Source organism: Clarias gariepinus, chromosome 7, assembly GCF_024256425.1.
Source record: "Clarias gariepinus isolate MV-2021 ecotype Netherlands chromosome 7, CGAR_prim_01v2, whole genome shotgun sequence".
Taxonomy (NCBI): domain Eukaryota; kingdom Metazoa; phylum Chordata; class Actinopteri; order Siluriformes; family Clariidae; genus Clarias; species Clarias gariepinus.
Window position 1 is genome coordinate 26000813 of NC_071106.1, and position 15421 is coordinate 26016233.

Below are 15421 nucleotides of genomic sequence, written 5' to 3' on the forward strand. Positions count from 1 at the left end.
CACACACACACACACACTGACTCGTGTACACACACACAGACTGCAATACTGTTTGTTTTAAAGGTTGTCTACGTAAATAGTTTTGTGTTTCTGCCTTTCATTAGTTGAAAGAAAATACATTTATAGTCCATTCATTAGTACAGACTGACATGATGTGTGTTGGAGAGGACAGACACTTCTCTAAGCCTCTACTAGAGAGAAGCTCTAGTGCATCTTTCATTTACTTTTAGAGATTCGGTTGGGTGAGTGCAATTTATCTCTGTTTTTTTTAATGTCTCTTTATTTCCCAAGTTTGCTTGTTCATCAACTCTAATGGACCGGTTATCTCAGCCAAACTTGACAGAGCGTGTACCTGATTAGTCTTTTGAATTGGCAAGTCAACTTGTGCATTATATAACCCAGTCTGTGTTTCTGTGATACTTAATAAAGATTGATAGCAGATGCAGACTTTGTCACAGTTGTTCATACAGCAGAAGACACAGCAAAAATACCTAACTTGCACTCCAAGTGCTAAAAGAGAGAGGCTGTCCTACTGTAGTTGCGCGTACAGTATGTACATACAGTATACTGTACATACACTGAACAGCTGTCTGTGTGTGTGCAAGCGCATGTGTTTTATACACTACTCAGCCAAAAAAATGTGCACACACTAATATCTTGTTGGATCGCCTTTTTATTTAATTATGACTGTAGCGTCGGTTAGATAAGCTTTAGCAATGTTGTTTTTTGACATTTATTTGATGATGGGAGAGTCAGACTGCTGAGTAAAGTCTTCTCCAGTAGATTCCAAAGATTCTCAATGGGGTTCATTTCTGCACTCTGTGGTGGCCAATCCATGTTTAAAATTGATGTCTCATGCTGAACCTGAACCACTCTTTAAAATCGATGCATCCTGGCACATCCTGGAATATGCCCGTGCCATTAGTGAAGAAAAAATATATTGTTGAAAAAAACTTTGTCATCCCCCCCCCTATAATAAGTTATAGCTTATTCCTTGCTGAAAAGAAAATTGTATTTTTTTTCTTTATTTCTACACTATATTTAGAATGTCCTTCGTCTTACTCTCTCATTCCTTTTTGCTTTGTTGAAATGATTACACTATTATTCCATTTTCCCCCTGAATTTGTGATGTGTTATCAGTTGACATAACTGAACAAGAATATGACATACAGTACCGCTCAAAAGTTAAAATGTTTTTGAGATTTATTTTCGACATTCTGCGACAATACTGGGGATTTTAAAACTATGAAACAACACATACAGAATAAGGTAATTACAGTACATAACATTCAGTTTTTTTATTTTAAGACACGGAGGTCAGCCTTAAAAATCACCAGCAGCACCTTGTTTTAGAGCCATTATGAATGCTTTATAGATCATGAGTAGCAGATACATCTCAACGTTAACTGTTTAAAGGAAATTATTGCATATTTTGGATGCCTTTAGCATTGCTTTACAATGTAGACAGAAATTAAAATCAGAAACAACCATGAAGTTAGAAAGTGATTCCAAACTTTTGAGCGGTAATGTACATCTACAGATTTATCACCAACCCCTGATTCAGTTCTGGTTATAAATCAGTATTACAGGATTTTCAGGAAAACACATTGTCTCAGTCATATTTGTAACCAAATTCCACACACTGGTAAGAATAATATTAGATCAAATAAAATATTTAAATGTAAAGGAACCCTGCCTGGTACAAAGGTGTCACTTCACTGTGCAAACTCTACTCCTTGGTACTAGTTATAAATGAAGTACAGATGTTATGTTTTTGTATCCTAGGTTGTGACCCACCTCCGCGTGATCGAGGAGAGGATGAATCAGAGTCTGTCTCTGCTTTATAAGGTCCCTTATGTGGCAGATGAGATCCAGGACGAGATTGGTAAGTGGTGCATTTGTGTTTGTGTGCTTAGATCCCCTAGACCTGCTATAATTGTTATTTCTTAACAAATTTTGCAAACAAATCACATGGGCAGAGTCTCAAAACTTGACAGCAATCATGGTGTTTTGCGACTGGTGTAAGCATATGTAATGAGTGGGTTTTAAAATTAATTTGCTGACAAATTTTGAAGAAAAGGTTGATGGGAGGCTGATAACACAAAATCTTTGATAACCTAACACCATAAAAATGACACTTGGAAGCTTGTGCACTTAGTACAGAATTTATTATATTAGAGCCCCCCCCCACACACACACAGACCACTCCTACTTTCGCCTTCACAGACACACACACTCTTTCTCTCTGCTCTACTCAGAAACACTGCTCTGTTGCAATTCTTTTCAAAGGTAAAGTGCAGGTTGATTTATTTTATTTTTTACTTTTCATCTGTGATTCCGTTAGTGTGTCGCTCAATCGAGTGTCATTAGAGAGATTTCTTGCTTATTTTTTTAGATAAAACAGTGTTTTCGTTGTGTGTGTGTGAAAAGAGTGGAGGAAGGGTAACTGTGTAAGACGAGAAGGAGGAGAGGGGGAGGAGTTTCTGACTTTAGCTTCACACACACACACACAGAGCCTGCACGCACAAACAGAAACACTTATCTGTTAGGATTTATTTTTACTTGTTTTTAAAGGTAAAGAGCAGGTTAATTTGTTTTATTTTTACTTTATATTTTGTGTTAATTATTTTTATGTATTTATTTTTTGGGGCTGTAGAACGAATAATTAGAGTTTCCATTATTTCTTGTTTTGAAATACTTCTGCACCGAATTCTGCTCATAATTTAAGATTTTACTGTAGAGGATAATGCACTCTGTCAGATGGAAAAAACTGGTCAGGAATGATTTGAAAAACATGACAAAGGGCTCAAGGTGTTGACTTGGGCTTTGATTTTCCCAGATTACAATCTGATCTAGCATGTGCGTAATGTGTTTGGCAAACAAGTCTGATCCATGGAGGCCCTATCTTGCAAGTTAGAGAGATTAAAGGATCTGCTGTTAATGTTTTGGTGGTAGATACCACAGCACACCTGCAGAGGTCTTGTGCATTCCACTCCTCGATGAGTCAGAGCTGTTTTTCCAGCACAACAGGGAACTATAGATTTCTTGTGGTCATTTAATACACAAAACATTTAGCCATTTTGTTTGTTGTAATACCACTATGTCAAAGAATTTTGACTTGCAGGCACAATTCACCTGACATGAGAGACCAGATAACAATGCATGCAAAAAAAAATAATAATAAAACTTTGGTCATTTGATATCACTGAGTTTTATAAAGCTCCAACTGTTCTTCACTGCCCTTTTGAGGACTGTGCTTTGGCAGGTTTATAATATGGTCATATTTACAGCTATCTTGTTGGGTACAATTTTGTTTTACACTATCGGTTAGTAAAGCTAAAACATTTGATAAGTAGAATATCATCATAGCTAACATTGTTATTAAACATGTTTCTGCGGTTTTTCTCTTTACCTTCTAGCAGTCACTCTGCTATCTGTGCTGTCTGACAAGTGACTGAGCTTGCGCTGTGCGTGAACTCTCACTGGTGTATTTAGGGAAACAGCACGTGTGATAAAACTGGTACGATTAAAAAAAAAAAACTACCACATTTAAGCTCTGAGGACAGAGCAGTTTAACATTAAATGCTAAACAAAGCTTAATACAAATGCTAATCACTACACGAGGGCCAATAATCACCAAAAGGGTTCTCTTTTCGATCAAGATTAGTCTCGTCTCCATGTTGCCTTTACCATGCACAACGACTGTTCAGCATTGTAAAACTGCAGACAGACTGCCAGACAAAATGGCAGCTGGTTTAGCTTTACATCAGGTCTAACATCACATGCAGGAGCTTTAGAAAATATTGGGCAGGTGGTTTTAATGTTATGGCTGGTCAGTGGACATATACTCGCCGTCAAGGAACACCTACTGTTACAGGCTCTAGATTTACACAAAATTGTGTGAAAAACAAACAAGAAAAAACACTTTCCTTAGCATAAACCCCTTTTGGATAGGAAAGGTCAGATGAAAATACCCAGATGGATTCAAGCTGCTACACTGTACTGTATGTAACTCAATCACTTCTTACAAACACAGTAAGCAAAAAATTAAGTCAGCAGGCACAAAACATAAAACATTGAGATGAATATCAATAGGAGAAGACCTCATTATATTTCACTTTACTGAACCAAGGGCAGGAATATATAAGTCTATAATGGGCACAGACTCATTGAAATGAAACAAGTAAAAGGAAAAACAATCATTAGAATAGTTTTGTCACATATAAAGAATGATATAAATAAAGCCAACAAAGTTTGCATCTTGGAAAAAAAAATGTTTCTGGATTTACTAAGATATAAATATATAAGACAGGGAAAATATTTTTGTCATCCATTAGCAACCAATGAGCTTTCAACTCAAATTAGGAAATAAAGCTATTAAACTGCAAAGATTAGGAAATGGCTAAAAATAGGCATCCTGTTCAAAATATCGTAAACAAAATCAGGACCAGAGTTAAGAAGTATGTAAGTGTGGATTGGTTTACTCAAAATGATGAATGTTTTGCAAACCTTTTTTTTTTTTTTTGATGAAAGAGCCTTTCTCTTGGCCCCCTTTTAAACAAACCATGCTTGTTCGGTTTTCTTCTAATTGTGCTGTTATGAGCTTTAGCATTGAACATGCTCAGTGACGCCTGTAATTAGGCATAAGTTGTTGTTTTTTTAACCATTGCATGGTCTGATTTTGGGCAGCATAGGCAACTTGAAGGCTTTCCATCTGTGAATAATTTTTTGACTGTAGAACATTAAACTCAAAATTGTTTGGAAATGGTTTAATAACCCTTTCCAGATTAATATGGAGCAACAATTGTTCATCTAAGACCATTCCTTAACACACACCTGAATGCTCCAGACCAGTAAACTGTTAAAACTTTATACATGACAGTACAGTAGATGTATTGTCTGAAATTCCTCCTCTAGTGTCCTCCATCCTTGCTAAACCATCTTGACCATCTAAACAATCTTGCCAGGGAACGCAGGCTGCAACAAAAAATGAAATTTGGGTAACCTTTTTTTCTGTGCATTATTTAAAATTTTTGTGTTACTGAAAAAAAACCTTTGTTACAAAAATCAGTTTAACAATAAAACCACGAGTCTTTACTGATTTGTTAAAGCGTTTTGATGGATCCTAATTTAAGGATTTATTATGAAGTGTGCCAATAACTCTGGTGATGACTGTAGTGTAAAGTAGTGTGAAAAATAAAATGAGTAACAGTTCTGTGGGTGGAACAGAAAATGTAATTGTTGCCTAAGCATCCCTTCTGTCACATCATTCATTACCTGATTGTTTCAATGTTCCACCTTCTGGTTCTCTATTTTGAGTTTGTTTGTTGGGCTTTATTTTTTTCACTTCTTTTTTTCTTATGATCTCTCTCTTTTTTCTCAGATGATCTTCAGGAGCAGAAGGCAGACATAGATCAGTTCCTGTCCTCAGAGTCACAGCCTGATGTCACTGTCTCTTCTGAGGATAGTGTGGAGGTCCCTTCATTTGATGGCAAACCGTCTCGCCCTTTCCGTGTCAGCTCTCTAGGCTCACAGCCTGAACCTGAGGGTAAGTTCCAGCTGGTATATTTGGGTTTTTGAAATGATTGATCACTATATTCACAGCACTTTTGTACTTTAATTCTACATACTGATATTTTCATATTTTTTTCCAAAAGGCATTATTAATGTTAGTTGGCCAAGTTCCCATTTACTGGAAAATCTGAGCCATAATTGCCCATATTCTGATCAAACAATTTTGGTTAAACAACTATTTTGTACCCTTCACCTAGAGACACTGTTAATAATGGGTATTGTGTGCACTGCCATACTCTGGGACCCAAGTAAATGTACTGTACTGAATCTTGAACACTGTTTCCTGGAAACCTCCCTATAGGGGTGATGGCTCTAGGTGAGGAAGAACTCCGGTTGTGGTGGTGATGACCCAACCTAACCACTGCTCTACAGGCTAGCCTGGACTCAATTGAGAAGAGGCACATATTTAAGAAAAAGATAGACAAATGCTTTACTTCAAAGAATGTGAACAAAAAAAGAGCAAACGGACATCCAAAACCGACATTGACCGAAATTACAGTTAAAGGACGAGCAGTGAAATGGTCCTAAAAGAGCAACATTAACATTCACATTAACATGGGATGCTTTAACACCTGTTGACAATGTGATCTATTCGGGATGACACTCTGGCATTTTATACCCTGATTTGCCTAAAACAGACAGAATGTATTTGATTAGTCTAGCTATGCAGCCGCTACAGCACTTGTGCAAATTTAGCTAAGTAGCAGCAGCCTTACACTGTGTCTATCAGTGACCACAAAACAGTTAAGTGTGCTTTTATTTTAACTTATCTGTGTCAAAATGTGAATCCTTCAGGAAATGCTGAAGGGGATGGTGTTCCACCTTGAATTGGCTACTCATATTATATGATGCATCTTTGTTACATAGGCATCCTGAGTTTTGCTTCCAAGCTGTAAAGCAGAAAAATCACACTCCATTTGCATGTTTTTCACATCGTTTATGAGAACTGTTATGGCAGTTGATAATACAGCAACACTTAGACTCTGTCCACACGAAGTCGGTGCGTTCCCTATCCGATCATTTTTTTTCGTGAACACGACGTCGTCTCAAGAAATATCTGCATACACACGAAACCACTGAAAACGGTGTAGTATATATGCCAGACCAGTATGGGGCGCTGTAATTCTGCCATAGAGATACACTATACACGGAGAAGACGACTTTGAGCATGCGCATAAGCTTGCACGCTGTATACGAACCAAGATGGTGTTGTCCATTATCGCTTGTTGCTCATAACAGTTGCATAGGAGCAATAGATTTTGCTGTAATAAAGCTAGTAGGCTTTGTAGCAACACAAACACAATCATGTAGTCCGCCATTATTGTTGCTGTTACGTGTGACGCAGCCGACACGTGATGTGATGACATCATCGTTTCACAAAGTATACGGATTGGCCGTACACACGAAGACGCAAGGGTGTCGTTTTCAGATTTATCCACTTTGGGACCCGGTTTCAAAAAATAGCGGTTTCAGTCTCCTAAAACGCCGGATCTGTGTGGACGAAACGCCTATACGATAAAAAATTTATACGTATACAGCGAAACGCGTCTCCGTGTGGACAGGCCCTTAAGCATGTTTAAGATAGTTAATATAAACACCATCTTAACATCTACCTTAACTTCTACTGTAGGTCAAGATCCTAGGTCAAGTAAAAAGACATTGGTGTCATCAGCCAAGCATGGAGGTGGAGCAATGTCCTCAGCCCAGCAGGGAGGGGGCATAGAGAGTGCTATAGTAAGGTGTCGAGGCAGTTTGGCTAAAAAGAGATGCCTGCTGCTTGGGAGATCCCCTTGTTCCATGTCTCAGCGACCAGTTTGCAGAAAGCAGTGTCAGTCAGTCACATTAAGACTACCTTCATGGAGCTGGTTGTTATTTGGTGGCCTACCATCCACTGACTGAAGGCCTAAACACCCTTTTTTCATCTGTGAAATATTGAAAGGGAACCCTATCTATCCCAAATGAAAGTACAGTATACTGCTTTCCCAGTGAACAGGAAAATGATGTATCCAATCTTAGAACAATGAAAAGTGAATCCAGAAGTGCCACCAGGCCCTTGAGGGTAGTGCAATATTAATATCAGAAAACCTTGGCACCCTCTCAGAATCCCACTAAACATCTGATGGGCAGGGAAGCCTGTCTTAGCCTTCAGGGTTAGGAGTAGAACTGAAAGATCAGGCCAAGGTTCGAGGATACTAATTCTTGCTAGTTGGTACCATAAGACAGACTGCATAAATTCCATAATCTAGTCGGGCAGCTGCTCGTGTCACTGTAACTAACTATAGCCGATCTTTAATTGACCAGTGCTGTTTTGCATCTGCTTCTTGTGGTCCCTGTTGTGGTGGATGGAAAGCTCATGGGAGTTCTACTCTGCTCACACCTACCTTAATGGTTGGTGTTAATGGGTAGGAATTAAGTCAAGGTCATGGTGGTAAAGAACCAACACTTATTTACTGTTGCAGCGTCTGGGCTGGACTCAATTGCAAAGAGACGTGGGACAGAGATTACAATAGTAATTTTTTTTCCTTCAGATTTTGTTTAATAAACGGATTAAAATATAATCGTGTACCATTTGGGGATATGACTAAAGAAGACCAAGTCCAAAATTTAAGCACAGTAGTGAACTAGACAAAAAAGCAGTGGTGTTAAAATGGCAAAATTTATCATTTACAAAATCCCGAAAAGCAATAAATTTCCATTGATGACGAACATCTGAGGCAGCCGGGGAGGTAAAGCATGAGAGTTGCAAAGGCAATGACTAGGTTCTCCATTGTGACATACTGTACAGTATGCACACAGACTTCAGAACAAACAAGCAAGAAGCATAAAAAATAGTCTAGATTATGATGAACATGTACAAACACTCATTAGGGTTAACAAGGTGGGGAAATTAAAGAAGAAAAATCACAAATCCATAGTGTGTCCATTTAGTGTGGTTAGTTTGTCCAGAACCCTAATACTTGCACTTGACAATCTGTTGCTTTTTGTTTAATGTTCTCTTGAAATCTAAATCCTTTCTAGCTGAAAGCTTTCTTTCCCGTATCTTTTTTCCTTCAGTTTTTAGCCGATTGTAGATAATTCTTCTTATTTTGGGGTTTTCTTTCTATTCTTTCCTTACAAATCCTATCTTTGTTTTTCTTTTTTCCCCCCTCTGCTTGCTTACAATAACTAGGCGATCTATCTGAGCCCCCACGTGCCTTCAAGAAAGGTGGGTCTTTGTAGCTTCTTGTTGTTTCACTCCCTTAAGTTATTTCTGCCTCCTTAACACTTTTTTTATTCTTATTTTCACAATTTCCCAATTTTTTTTTCCATTTGCTGATTTTAGTATTGTTTTTTTTTTTCATTTTATATTTTGTCTTAAGTCTGTATGTTTTACTTGATTATTTTTCCATGCATTTTGTCTCTCATTCAATTGCCCCTTCTATGTTGGTTTAGGTAAGCTGCTTGATTTAAAAAAAAAAAAAAAATGAAAAAATGGTTTACTATGATGATACTTTAGATTTAAAACTAAAGATATCGTAAAGCATTAAGTGTTTTTTTTTTTTTTGTCCCCTCATATACAGTATATCCATTTTAACTGCCTCTTTAGGTAATTTTTTTCCAGTTCAATTGCTAAGTTCACTTGGTTATGTTTCACATTGAACATTCAACCAATCTTATTATCTTGATATTAAAAATCACTTACTCCGAGGTTTTAGTGGAGCAATAAAGAGGTTTTGGCACCCATGTATGTGCACAGTGAAGGCATTTTGATGCACATGATTGTATATTAATAGTAATGTCAGAATTTAATATAATTGTATAGAAGTCACTGACACTTGGGCTCCAACCAGAACTACATGTTGTCGAAAAACGTCAGTACCTCAGTCATTACGACTAAAATAATGGTGACTGCAAAAGGAAGGTAAAAGCATTGTTTTTAGTGTTATTTATTATTATTATTTTATTATGAGGTTGTGTTGCAACCTTATTTTAAAATTGTAATTTTATAATTATAAATGGTCCATTCTGCATGTTTCTAAACGTAGCATTTATCTGCTACCTTTAACTGCCACCATTTTTAGAGTAAGTGCTATTTATTAAGATTTACCTGTGTGTTAAATGCCATAACTGTAGTTGTAGTCTAGTGAATAAAGACCAGATAGAACAAATATAGTGCATCCGTAAAGAGTCAGGATCGAGGAAAAGATGAATGCAGCAATGTACAGAGACGTCTTTGATAAAAACTTGCTCCAGAGCATTCTAGAACTCCAACTGGCATCTTTAATTTTGCAGAAATTTCTCTGTACGCTTCCCCAGATCTGTGCCTCGTATAATCCTGTCTTGGAGGCAATTTATTGAATTTCATGGCTTGGTCTGTGCTTTGACATGCACTGTTACCTGTGGCACTTATATAGCTCTGGGAAAAAAAAAAATAAAAGGCCACTGCAAAAATATATATATATATATATAATTTTTTTTTTTTTTTTTTTTTTTTTTTTTTACAAGTGCATGTATTGGTGAGAGATGAACAGTTTTGTTTCTTTTTTTTGTAAACTGCTGAAAATATTTCTAAATAAATTTAAATTATAACTATTATTATTTAAAGTGTATATTTAAAGGAAATGATAACATCACAACACATCAAAATAACCCAAGATCATGCAGTCTTTGCAGAGCTTTAATAACTTAAAACAAGTCTTAAAATTAAATTGTGTTATTTCTTTGGCTAAATAACATTAAGAATTCAGTATTTAGTGGAATAACCCTGATTTGCAATTATAGCTTTCATGCGTTTTAGGCTGTGTATAAGCCTGTAACATAACAAAATGTGGAAAAAGTGACGCGCTCTGAATACTGTCCCGGATGCCCTGTAAAGTAGATCAGTTTAGCAAAGTTCTCTAGCTGTGTGTAGCCTTTTATACAACAGTAAAGCATGTGATTAGGGTGGGGTAATTGATTTTTAAGGGAGTGTTGGCTCAGTGATTAACGCTTTGGTTTACCAATCAAAAGGGCAGCATATTAAGCTCAGCATAGCCAGGTTGCTATTATTAAGCCCTTTAGCACAACCCCTAACTCTCTTTTTCCAGGGAGTGCTGGGTAATGATTCAACATTTCTAACAAAGCAAAAAAAACTCTCTGCACAATATACATGGCAGATAAAGTCTTTCATGTACATAATGTTCAATAAATTCAGCATCTGTAAATTAAATAACTGCTTAAAGTAAAACATAATTAAAATAATTAAAAAAATAGTTTTTTTTCTTTCTTTCTGTTTTTACATTTATTTTTGAAGTTTGTATTGTGTTTACAAATAGAATGTGGTTCCAAACGCTTGGTTATGTGTGTAGACAAGTTAAATCTAATATTGCTGTGTGAATGGCGGTGTTCTTTTTTTTTTTTTTTTTTTTTTGTAGGTTCTGGAATGATGAATAGTCTGGATGGTCTGATTGGAGCAGAGGAGAGAGTTATCAACAGCAAGAACCAGATCAGTGGTAATGAGGTGAGCAACTCGTAGCTTTTCTGTCACTGTACACATTTAAAAAATTAAACCTTCCTTTAAGTCTCAGTATACACAATATAGATGCAGATCCATGATTTGGACCAGTAACAGCTAAGGAGGTGCTAAACTTGAACAGTTCAGAAATACAGAAATAAGTTATAGGCTTTGTTAATTGGATTTTATGAAAGGGAGCAATTAGGGAATATTTCATACATTCTGTGAACTCACCTGTGAAGCAATGAAAAGTTGGTTGGCGGTTGGTTGGTTACTTGACTTATAGGATTATTTGTGCAAATAGGTATAAAGCTAAAAATACTAGAAAGATCTAACATCAAAGCTGTTTACATTTGCATATTTGACATTTGACTAGTTAGGTGTTTTTAAGGGCGCAGACTCTTCCTGGTCATGCATGCTGAGTGCACAGTGATTGTCATAGTAGTGAGAGGTGTTCTCATATTCGTTCTTGCCAGCAAAAACAGTGTTTTTTTTTTAAAATTTTTTTATTTCATGATGTCAGTGTAAATTGCTCAGTAATACTTTTTTTCCCTTTGATTGGCCAATATTGTTTTTTAGTTATGATTACTGTACGTGGCTGCCTTTTGGTAGGCATGCTCTTGATGGTGTATTTTTGTGTTATGTGGACACACATTTTTAAGAATGAAGTAAAAAAACTTGTGTGTAGACTAGGCCTCGGTTTTATTATGCAGAGAGACCATAGAGCAGTTATAGAAATAAGGATAATAAATAATAAATAAAGCTCTGTGTTCCAGCGTCTCCTTAATAATAGAAGGGCTAAAAAAGCAAGTCCCCACACAGCAATCTAGAGAAAAGCCTTTTCAGAAGTATGGAATTGTGTATTCAAAAAGCATATATGTGTATGAAGGACAGGATTCCACAAACTTTTAGCTATATAGTTTATATTCTACACCACACATTTTTTTATTGATTATCTGTGCTTTAAACAAATTAATTTGCTCTTTGTCATAATGAACAGCAAATAATGAAGAATACCTCAATAATAATGTCCATATGTAGTTTGTCATCCATGGATTATTATATATTACTGTATTTTTCTATGTTTACATATTGTATTTATTATATTTTCATGCCCTTACATATTATGCATTTATTAATCCCAATACAATGCTTTGTTTTGTTCTCAAACTAAATGGTGTTTTGAGTCTATTTTTAATACCACTAATCATTGCATGGCATTTTCCCCCCAAATTTCTTTCCCATACTCACATCTTTGTTCTAAGTTTTGACTGCACTGCAGACTAGTGAGTCATGGATGCACTTGACTGATTGTGTTTTTGTATGTATGCATGCTAGCATGCCCTTTTTTTGTTCTAGGGGTTTAAGCAGGAAATCTGAACATCTGTAGGCACATTTAGCAATGTTGTTGACGTGAATGCTGAAGGATATGATGGCATCATAATGTTTGCATCAGTGGAACGCCAAGCGAAGTGTTTTTTTTTTTTTTTTTTTTTTTAAAGCTGCCGGTGCCAAGAGGAATCATTAATTTAGTCATTACATAATTTCCCCTTAAGAACTCGCCTCCTGCAAAGATTAAATTCGTATGCCAAGGTATTGGAACATTTTTAAAGCAAGTTATGTTTTCCTTATGTATTGTATGTTTATTAAGCCTAAAGTTATCTTGATGGAGTTGAGTATGGTGCAGCCAGTCTCATTAATAATGATATTAATGCAAAACATGATGACACAAAAGAGTCATCTCTTTTCAAAAGATCCATATTTTGCTGTTTTACAGCCTGAAATGTAAAAAAAGCACGAAAGCAGATATTTTTTTGGCTTGATACTCAATACATCTTACAATTTTGGTTGAGAACCGATCCATGGGGCCAGGCTAGGCTTAGACTGAAAGAGATGCATAGACTGTTATCCGTGAGTCGACCACCTGCCGAAGGTATAGTGAGGGCTCTGTACATTATGGATTGCATGGCAGTTGAAGGCATAAGTCTTGGTGAACCAATCCTCAGATACCAAAACTGGCTTTACCATTACTTTACTGGTGTGGTAGAAATACAACTTGTGTGGGAAATTGAGAGATCACATCTAGATATAGTCAAGTCTCATCAGCACATAGTAAAGGCTCTGGAATTTGTTGAACATAAGGGCACTCATAAGTATGCTTGGTATCAGAGCACCCTTGGCCGCAGTTTAATGAATGCTAAGGGTAAGAGGGCTAAGGGGGCCGTAAGGCTGAAGTAGGAGGCTTGTCGAACCTGGTTGGGTAAGCAGACAGCAGCAAAGGCAGTAATAGAAGCAAAAACGTGTGTGGGAGAAATTTGATGAGGCTATGGATGACTTAGTTCAGCCATGAAGAGATTCTAGCAAATTGTCAGGTGACTCAGGAGGGCGAAGCAAGGCACTAGACATGTTGTTTCTAGCCGGGATGGGGAACTGTTGACCTCAAAAGGAGATATAGTGTGGGGGAGAAAGGATACTTTGAGAACCTGCTTAAAATCACTATCACGCCTTCCATGAAGGAAGTACAGGGGGACAATGAGGACAAATTGTTGGTGTGTGTCTCACTAATGCATCTGTGACCAAGACAGAAAGTCTTTGTGATGTATCAAGAGCCACGGTATCTAGAGTAATGTCGGCATACCATCAAGAAGGACGAACGACATCCAACAGGAGTAACTGTGGACGCAAAAGGAAGCTGTTTGAAAGGGATGTCCGGGTGCCAAACTAGATTGTAACAAAAAAACATAAAATCACAGCTGCCCAACTCACTGCAGAATTAAATGTGCACTTCAGTTCTCCTGTTAACATCAAAATTGTTCGCTTTGGCCTCCACAGGGTCAATGTACATGGCCGGGCTGCTATAGCCAAACCTTTGGTCACTCGTGCCAATGCCAAACATCGGTTTCAACTGTGCCAGCGGAAAAAGTCTTGGGCTGTGGACAATGTGAAAAATTTATTGTTTTCTGATGAGTCCACCTTCACTGTCTTTCCAGCCCAAAGAAGCGTACCAACCAGACTGTTGCATGCCTAGAGTGAAGCATGGGGTAGATCAGTAATAGTTTGGGCTGCAATATCATGGCATTCCCTAGGACCAATACTTGTGCTAGATGGGCGCGTCACTGCCAAGGACTACTGAACCATTCTGGAGGACCATGTGCACCCAATGGTTCAAACATTGTATCCTGAAGGCGGTGCCATGTATCAGGATGATGATGCACCAATACACACAGCAAGACTGGTGGTGGATTGGTTTGATGAACATAAAAGTGAAGTTGAACATCTCCCATGGCTTGCAAAGTCACCAGGTCTAAATATTATTGAGCCACTTTGGAGTGTTTTGGAGGAGCGAGTCGGGAAAAGCTTTCCTCCACCAGCATCACGTAGTGACCTGGCCACTATTCTGCAAGAAGAATTGCTCAAAATCCCTGTGGCCACTGTGAGGGACTTTTATCTGTCATTCCCAAGACAAATTGATGCTGTATTGGCCCCAAAAGGGGCCCTACACCGAACTAATGAATTATTGTGGTCTAAAATCAGGTGTTTCAGTTTTATTTTCCAACCCCTGTAGAGCTGAAGGACCCTGATAAGGACTTGTTCATCACAGGAGCTCATGTCATTGAGGTAGTTAAACTTCTTAGTGGCTATTGGGGTGGATGAAATTTCCCCTGATTCATTATGTCGGACTTTCTTCTCATCTTCAGCTTCTAATAGAGGGCAGCAGATTTTCCTCAAGTTGATGCTACTTTGCCCATTCTCTGTGAAGTGCCAATCTCTGCAGGATGCTACCACCGCCATGCTTTCCTGTATCTACAGTAGTGTTTGGATGATGACTTTTGTCGCCATTGCTCCAAATGTACTCAAGAAATTAAAAAAAGTGATTAATGGTGCAGTGTTGTTTGGTCCACCTTCAAGTGACGTTTTTGCTGTAGATATGCCTGGAAGAGGAGGAAGTTGCCCTCTTCCGAATGTGAACCAGGCTGGATATTTTCAGCAGCTCTGTCACCTCATGTTGTGGGAATACGTACAGTATCTTAAGTACTTTTTGACCGTCTCATTGCAGACGTTTTTTTAATCTAATTTGCTTTAACATAAATTAACGGCATGACATTTTGGTTAGTTCTATCTATCAGGCATTGGTGCCGATTGATTATTACACCAATATGTGTTTGAGTTCCCCTGACTAGCACTCAAGTGCAAATTCAACACTTGGAATCAATGCAAGATCTTTTTGCTACTTCATTTGACTCTTGTAATGTTTTTGTTTTTAAAAAATGTCTATCTGCTTATTAGACAAAACTTTAGAAAATGGATTTTGTACAAAAAAAACTTTAAATCTCAAATTCAACTCTTGACAAAACTATTGATTGCATTGTTTAA

General features: G+C 37.4%; 1 protein-coding gene across 4 annotated transcripts in view; it reads left to right on the forward strand.

Annotated features, from left to right (window-relative positions):
• aplp2 (amyloid beta (A4) precursor-like protein 2) overlaps positions 1–15421 on the forward strand; it is a 67555-nt gene that overhangs the window by 44392 nt on the left and 7742 nt on the right. For 2 of the 4 annotated variants that reach the window (XM_053500193.1, XM_053500196.1), the window contains exons 12-15: positions 1786–1885; positions 5384–5548; positions 8744–8779; positions 10968–11053. In XM_053500193.1, coding sequence (XP_053356168.1) covers positions 1786–1885; positions 5384–5548; positions 8744–8779; positions 10968–11053 — 387 coding nt within the window. The remainder of the gene's footprint in view (positions 1–1785; positions 1886–5383; positions 5549–8743; positions 8780–10967; positions 11054–15421) is intronic. The other 2 variants (XM_053500194.1, XM_053500197.1) reach the window with 1 other exon arrangement.